At 51.4% G+C, this 7957-nt stretch overlaps 1 protein-coding gene across 1 annotated transcript; it reads left to right on the forward strand.

The window, feature by feature from the left end:
- Positions 1–385: 385 nt before the first annotated feature.
- Positions 386–6997, forward strand: PRKAB1 (protein kinase AMP-activated non-catalytic subunit beta 1). Its single transcript, XM_068208938.1, has 8 exons — positions 386–407; positions 1324–1498; positions 1911–2077; positions 2984–3077; positions 3773–3887; positions 5085–5218; positions 5708–5776; positions 5860–6997. Exons 2-8 carry the CDS (start codon positions 1334–1336, stop codon positions 5935–5937), a joined length of 822 nt encoding a protein of 273 aa, XP_068065039.1. The 5' UTR covers positions 386–407; positions 1324–1333; the 3' UTR covers positions 5938–6997.
- The last annotated feature ends 960 nt before the right edge of the window (positions 6998–7957 follow it).

Raw genomic sequence — 7957 nt, forward strand, 5'->3', positions numbered from 1 at the left:
CAGCAACAGCTGGGCAGAGCCAAGGGTAAAACCAGAGAGTGTGAGTGAATGCTTTGAGAAATGTATCAGTGTAATTTGATTTGGGAATCATTTATCATTTAAGGACTTAGCCTTCCATCTGTGCCCTCCCAGGCGCCAGAGCTGGTGACTCCTGCCCGCGGCGCTCAGGGACACGCCATTGCCCCGGGGCTCCAGCACCGCCCTCAGGCGCTGCCCCGGGCACGGCGGCCCCCGGGGCGGGCACGGAGCCGTGCCCGGCAGCAGCGGGAGCTGGGAGGCCGGGGCAGCCCGCCATGCCGGCCGGGGCAGCCCGGAACGGCCGCGCCGGGCTCGGTTCCCCCCGGCGGGCGCGGGCCGGGCCCGGCGGAAGCGGAAGCGCTGCGGCGGCGGCGGGAGCGCGGCGGGCGGTGGGTGCGGGCCGGCGGGCTCGGCTCGGCTCGGCTGGGCTCGGCTCGGCTGGGCTCGGCTCGGCTCGGCTCGGCTCGGCTCGGCTCGGCTCGGCTCGGCTCGGCTCGGCACGGGCGGCTCCCGGGGTCGCGGAGCCGGGGCTGCCAGGCCGGGCTGTGCCCCCCGTGCCCCGCGGAGGGCCCGGGGTGCGCGCCCGCGGGCCCCTTCCGTGCGCAGCCACGCGGGGCTGGGTCTCTGCAGGCGCTGCCTGTCCCGGAGGAGAGCGGGGACTGAGGGAGCGGCAGCGGGAGTGAGCTCGCCCCAGGGAGTGCTCACAGCCCCGAGGCTGCCGGAGCTCCAGGAGCGTTTGGACAGCGCTCTCAGGCACTGGGAGGGAGTGTTGGGTGTCTGTGCAGGAGCTGGACCGGGTGGTCCCTGCGGGGCCCTCCAGCTCAGGACATTCTGTGGCTCTTTGTTTAGAACCCCCTTCGCCTGCCCTCAGCATCCTCAGCAGGGTGAGACAACGTTATTGTAGTGAGGCTGCTTTTGGAGCCTTCCCACAGAAAGTTCCCCTGGTGTTCAGCTGGCGAGGTGCAGCGCTGTGTGCACGGGGAGGAGAAGGCAAAGAGCGAGCCCTTGGCTCGGGGAGCACAACAGCTTTGTGCTGTGTGCAGGCAGCTGCTCGGTCGGCTCCCTGGCTGCCTGAGTCTGGTAGAGGTGCTCGTGTATAGAACTGTAGCACATTATCAGCAGTAGCTAAAAACTGTCAGTGCCTTTGTGCAGAGCACAGTGTCACTTTGCAATGGGTTAATCGAGTTTCTGAGGCTCTCCAACTCAAAAACCCAGCCCAAGGCTCCTGATGAGTTTTCTTTCCCGCCTGCTGGTGTTCCAGCTGTGGGAGTACATGTGCTAATCTGGCTTTCCCTGCTCTTTTAGATCCACAGAGATGGGGAACACGAGCAGCGAGCGAGCGGGGCTGGAGCGCCATGGGCACAAAGCCTCCCGAGGGGACAGCTCCGGAGGAGCCATCAGTACCAAGGAGGGGGACAGACCCAAAATCCTGATGGACAGTCCTGAAGATGCAGACTTGTTCCATTCAGAGGAAATGAAGGTATTGCTGGTTTGTTCTCCCAGCATTGCTTGCTTGGAATGCTCTGAGGCTGTTTGCAAGCTGCAGGGATTTTGTCGTTGAGTTTACACAAAGCTGTCCATCACCCTTCCTTCCCATGCCAAGGAGAGAGGGAGTTGGTGTTTAAGCAGGTATAAGTGGGGCTGGAGGGAGGGGCATTATTTTGCTTTCCACTCTTCCTGCAGATTTGGAAGGCTTCAACACCTTTGCAGAATTTGTGGAAGTGAACTTCCGAACAGTACCTAGAAATGCAGCTTGTATTCTGCATCTGGCAGAAACTGCTTGTAGTAGACTTAGAGAATCGAGCCTGAGGGCAAAAAAGTGTTCAGTGCAACACAGGTTGTCTGAGTCTGCCAGGAAAGAACCTTTTTTGATTGAGACATTGTGCTTGTAGGCTCCGTTAGACAAAGAAGAATTTCTAGCTTGGCAGCAAGACCTGGAAGTGAATGACAAAACCCCCACTCAAGCTCGGCCAACAGTCTTCCGCTGGACTGGAGGAGGGAAGGAAGTTTATTTATCAGGGTCCTTCAACAACTGGAGTAAAATTCCTCTGACCAGGAGGTAATGAAGTGCTGCTGCAGCGTGTTCCCCATGGACTGGCAGTGCTCAGTGCCATGAGGAAGGGGGTCAGCTCAGAGATGGGATTGGGCTGGATTTACCACTGTCCTGCTTCTCTCCTCCAGCCCTTGATGACAATCTGACCTCTCCATTCTTGGATGGCACGGGGTGGAAGTTGAGCTGTGTGTCAGTTCACTGGGCACAACGCACAGATAACCCCAAACAGTCCCTGCTGTGAGTCTGTGCCTGGAGCAGGGCTGGGCAGTGGAAAGGGGAGCTGCTTCCAGCACGGTGTCTCTGATGACACATCCTTGCCATGTCAGTGGCTTTGCCCAGCTCAGAGGGTCCAGAGGCTGTGGCCTGTTGGAGCAGCATCAACTGTTTCTCAGCTTTTTTGAGATGCTGCTAAAGCCTGAAGAATCAGGGAGTTCACAGCCCAAGGAGTTTGGAAATTGCCAAGCAGCAGCTCTTCAGACCCAAAGTAACCCAGAAGTATCGAGTTGCTGCTTTTATCTGCTCATTGTTCATTTATTTCACGGGCATTTGGGAAATGCAATTTATGCTGGCAAATACTGAAAGGCAAGGAAATATGAGAAAGCTGATCTTGTTCCATCAGCAGATAAATGAGGTCTCGTGTGCTAACAAGTAACATGAAGATGTGAGAGTGACTTTACAAAAGCTCAGTGCCAGTTATGGGCTGTCAGGAGTGTGGGGGGACTCAGAGGAAATTATCATGAGCATTAATCATGATTTGATTCTTTACCTTTGGATTGCATCAGAGATTCTCTGCCTGTGTAAGGTTTTGCACGCTGAGGAGGCTTGTGCTCTGTGTCATAGTGTGTGTCATAGTTTAGAGACCAAGGTACTTTTCAGAATATTGCCGGGCTGATTGTTTGTCTTAAATTCCAGTCACAATAACTTTGTGGCAATCCTGGACCTGCCAGAAGGAGAGCACCAGTACAAGTTCCTCGTGGATGGGCAGTGGACACACGATCCTGCAGAGGTAATGTTTGCTTTGAGTCACTGTTTATTGAGTGAGGCATCTGAAGAGGAGAAAGGGGCTGTTCCAGCTGGTGAGAGAGAGGTTTCTGATGGCTGCTGGCCTGGGTGGCAGCATCAGCCTGAGCTCAGAGGGCAGGGGATGCAAAGAGGGACAGGATCTCTTGGCCATTGGTTTATAAGTGATGCCAAGCTTTTCTTGTCCAGGGCCAAACTGCCTTTTAGAGCATTGCAGCACTGCTGGCAGCCCAGAGCTTGCTGTGCCTTCCTGGCTCCCTGTGCCAGCATGTTGCTATTGCTGCTCTAGATCTTTTCACAGTCCAGTAATTGTGCCAAAATCTACCAGGCCTGTTTTTCCTCCTCTGCTATAAAATGAGCTTTAACCCCAGCCTGCCCAGCAGTTCCCCAAGTGCTTAAGGATGCAGTGTCACAAGGTAACTCCAGGCCAGACCTGACCCCTGCCTTGTCTGGAGCCCTGTGGGCTTGGCAGATTCAGCTGGCATTTTCCACTCTCAGACTTTAAAATCCTGCACTTCCTCTTAACCTAGCACTTGCTGAGCTCTTCTCACATCTGGTTGTGTCATGTTTCAAAAGTAATGATGTACCTCAATCTTGGTAATGCTGATTATGTAGTTCTGAGAAATCTATTGGTCCCACAGGCTTTTTTTATTCTGATTTTTCTATCTTGTCTTTTGCCAGCCAGTAGTAACCAGCCAGCTGGGTACTGTCAACAACATCATCCAGGTGAAGAAAACTGACTTTGAAGTGTTCGATGCTTTGATGGTGGACTCCCAAAAATGTTCAGACATGTCTGGTATGAGCTTGCTGGTAACTTTATGTCACACTTCTTAGAGCTGTTCAAAATTTCATTTTCCCTTTTTATCTGAGATAAAGCTCCAGCAGAGATTAATCTCCACTTGTGTCAGGCCCTGTGGATGTGTGCAGGAATCACAAATGCCCAAAGGAAGAAAGTGGAATGCACAGAGGAGGAAGCCTATGACAAAGCAACGCAGATGTGATGAGGAGGAAGTCCTGGGTGCTCAATAACTGTTTGTTTGTCCCTGCTGTGTGCAGTGGCTGGGTTTAGGGCAGTCACTGGTGGATCAGTCTCTGCTTTACCACATCAAACCACATTGACAGCCTACACTGCTCCTAATTCGCTCTTCCTCTGCGAAGGAGGTGGCTGAGGGGGTCAGGAGTTGCACTTTAGCTGGGAGAAATTAGGTGCATCTCCATGCTAACACAGGCTGGGGAGTATCCTCACGGTGTAGTACAAATTATCTATCTAAGAATAATACAGAAATGCAATGTTTGCCTTAAGTTTCATGTTCCATGGTAAGAGAGCTGGGATTTAGCTTGAGCCGTGTTTGAGGTCAGCCTTGCCCTGTTGGTTGCTGAGCTCTGTAGGGATGGAGCCCATGACTGAAGCAGTACCTTACACCCTCCTTCAGAAGAACCTGAGGCAGGAGGTGTTTTTGGGTGTGTTTTGCTCTGTGCAACTTTGCCCTGGACAAAGCCTTTTTTGGAGAAAGTGTTATATAATTGTGAGGCAGGCCAGGAGGAGATTCTAGTAGATGCCTTCCCCCACAGGCTGTAGCAGTGTTTCCTTTCCCTGATGAGACTTTGGAGGGCTCTTCCCACAGCCCAGTCTGCAGCGGGGAGCAGCTGCCTTTCACAGGTGCATCCCATGTTCTTGTCCTTTGGAGGGAGCCTGTAAGGCAGCCTGCACTGTGGAGTGTTTGCAGGAGAAGGGCTGGGCAGAGGTGACAGAGAAATTCTGAAGTGCAGTTGTGCCCTCAGAGCTCTGCTGCCCAGAACCCCACAGCTCATTCCAAGCCAGACTTTGGACACCTTAAATCCCCTCTTTTGGGCAGTGACTGATCCTCTGGCACTGCACTAGCTGCTGCAGTTGTACTTAAGTGCCATTGATTCCTTTAGGCTGCATGTACTGATAAAGAGCAGATGTTCTTACAGAGTTTTTAGGATTAAATATTTACCATCTCTCTGGCAGAGCTGTCCAGTTCACCCCCAGGACCGTACCACCAGGAGCCCTATGTCTGTAAGGCAGAGGAGCGCTTTAAATCTCCACCCATTCTCCCCCCACACCTGTTGCAGGTCATCCTGAACAAGGACACAGGGATTTCTGTGAGTACATCACTTTGGTTTGCTAAATAATGCCCTTGAGGGTGGGAACAGATGGGGAAAAATCTGGATGCAGGCAGGGGACAGCTTAGGAAAAACCTTAGGATAAGTTATTGTGTTGGTAAGTTCCTTATTATGTATGTCCAGATGGATTCATCTGAAGTAAATCTATTTTTCTAGTTGACTGTCTTTAAAATGGAAAACTAGAATGCTGTTTTCCTCCCAAAAGCTTGATCTTGTTAACTGTTAAGACACGAGAAGCACATAAGGGATAATCACAGTCTGATTCATGGACCTGCTGAGGACGCAGAGGGTTTTACCCAGAGGGACCTGGGGTGGTTCTGAACTGGTGACTGTGTTTGTGATGGACTCAGTGTGAGCAGCAGTGATGTACTGGTGGTGTGGCTGGTCACAGGTGCTTTTTGTCACCCCTCAGCTCTGAGGAGTGCACTGTGACTTCTGTTACTGTCACACTGTCCCTCTTCTCTGCAGTGCGACCCCGCTCTGCTCCCTGAGCCCAACCACGTCATGTTGAACCACCTGTATGCACTTTCCATCAAGGTGAGAGGCCAGGGCATGTCCTGCCCACGGGCAGCCTGGGTGTCTGAGCATGGCACGTGCTCACTTGTTTTCCTCCCCTGCAGGATGGAGTGATGGTGCTCAGTGCTACACACCGTTACAAGAAGAAATACGTGACCACTTTGCTGTACAAGCCAATATGAGCACCACAGTCATTTGTGACCAATTGTTCTGGGCCAGTGCAGTCTCAGAAAAAAATGCTTCACTTAACCAAATGTACTTCTGCTCTGTGCTGTAGCAAACAAACTCTGATTTCATATTTTTCCTGAGACTTCCAGGTTCTCCTGTATTTGCCTTATTTTGTTAGCCCCACCTCGGAAGTTCTTGGAAATGGCAGCTTCACAGCAACCAGGCAGGTGGCAAAGGTGTCAGTGCCCCTTGTCAGTTAGTTAAAAAACCACCGATTTAATTAGGCTGAATAATGTCAGAACAGCAACAGATCAAAGAGCTTTAGCAGCGAGGCAGACTGGGAGTCTGCCAGCCCAAAGTCTAGAAAGTTCAGGATTCTTGGGGAATCTGATTTGAGCATAACACTCAGCAAAAGCAAGCTCATTACTGCTTCCATTGCTCATCAAACACTATTTCAGTAGCAAGTTCCAAACTTGTCTGGCTGAAGTAAGTGTGACTATTGATGATCATTTTGTAGCAGCCTTTTCTGGGCAAAATCAGCAACATAATCATCACTACAAGCTCATTATTATTTTACGGTAGAGTGGGGTGCACTGTTTCTACTGTGAATAGCTCTGTAGTTTTTTCTCTTCATGAGAACTGAAATACATCTTTTCCCCTGTGGAATTTCTGGTAAAGACAATTGTTTTTAATGGCTGGATTTTTCTGTAAATCGTAAATGTGTCTTGCAGCAATCTGCTTTTGGAAAACCTGTTTTCTCTTGCTGTCACTGAGGAGGACTTCCTTAAGCTGGGAGAGGAAGGAGATGGATGGATTCAGTTTAGGGCTGAGTTCCTCAGGAACAGCCTGAGGGTGACTGTAAGTCTCCTGTGTCCAGTGGCCAAACTTACCCCTCAGTGTCAGCCGTAGCAGAGTGCTGGATGCAGCAGCACTGCAGCCCTCTGTGCTCAGGGCTGGAGCCGGGCAACTTTTTATTCTGTTTCTGTTTTCTAAGTGATTCTAGTAATGCCAGGCTGCCTGTCCTTGGTGTTGACAGCCTGTTTTATCCCAAAACAAATGCAACATTAATGCAAACCTGCTGCCAGTGTGCCCCGGGCCTGCCCGGGAGGAGCCAGCTCGGGAGGGGCCCTTCCCTGGCTTGTTTTGGTGCCTGGGGCACCGCGACCGTGCCAATGATAACCAGCCCCTCCCGCTGTGGGGGAAAGCACTTTGCACAAGTCTCTGAGGTCTCCGAGTGGGGACAGCTGCAGCAGCCAGCGTGGAGTGGAGTGAGCCACAGTGGGAGGGTGCTTGCCATCCTGGGGTCTGTTCACCAGCCTTGTTGCAATATCTTCAGTAGCTGAGTAGATCTGGGTCTAGTGCAATGGTTTTCTCTGAAAACTCTTCATTCTGTGCTATGGATAGTATTTGGTATTCTGAACTACAGAATTGCTTGTTTTCAACCTCTTTAGAAACAAATAAAACATTTTCAAGAGAAGTGGGTGACCTGTCTTGTTATTACCTTGGCCACCTGTGGTAATTTCACCTTCAGTGAGTTATTTTGTTAATACATGTGATTTCCTGATGGCAGTTTTCTGCCTTGGTGGGTTGTACAAGCTTTTCATTGAAGGATGCAGACTGAAACACTTTCTCCTCTTGCACTCAGTCAGTGAACAAGACCGAGGTGTTCATGTTTATTTGTGATGTAAAGTTTAGACGAAGGACAAGAGGCCAGTTATTTAAAAGCTCCAGCAACAGCTGGAAAGCTTGGGATGGGCCTTAAGCCTCCCCTCAGCTTCTCTTTGTTCCAGCAGCCACTTCAAGCAGACCTTTTTCCCCAAGTCTTTGTCCTCACCAGGGTGGCTCTCTGGGCTCCGAGGCTCACACAGGTCCAGCTGTGTGAAGGGACAGTCTGTGCCACTGCAGTGTCCAGTAGCTCCAGGGAATGCCAAGGCTGTGGGATGTCTGGTCACTGCTGGTACCTGCAGAGCACTCCACCTTCTTCATCAGTGTGTCAGGTATGGTGGAACCACAGGACAGGAACAGTTATTGTGT

Source organism: Anomalospiza imberbis, chromosome 18 (assembly GCF_031753505.1).
Source record: "Anomalospiza imberbis isolate Cuckoo-Finch-1a 21T00152 chromosome 18, ASM3175350v1, whole genome shotgun sequence".
NCBI lineage: Eukaryota > Metazoa > Chordata > Aves > Passeriformes > Viduidae > Anomalospiza > Anomalospiza imberbis.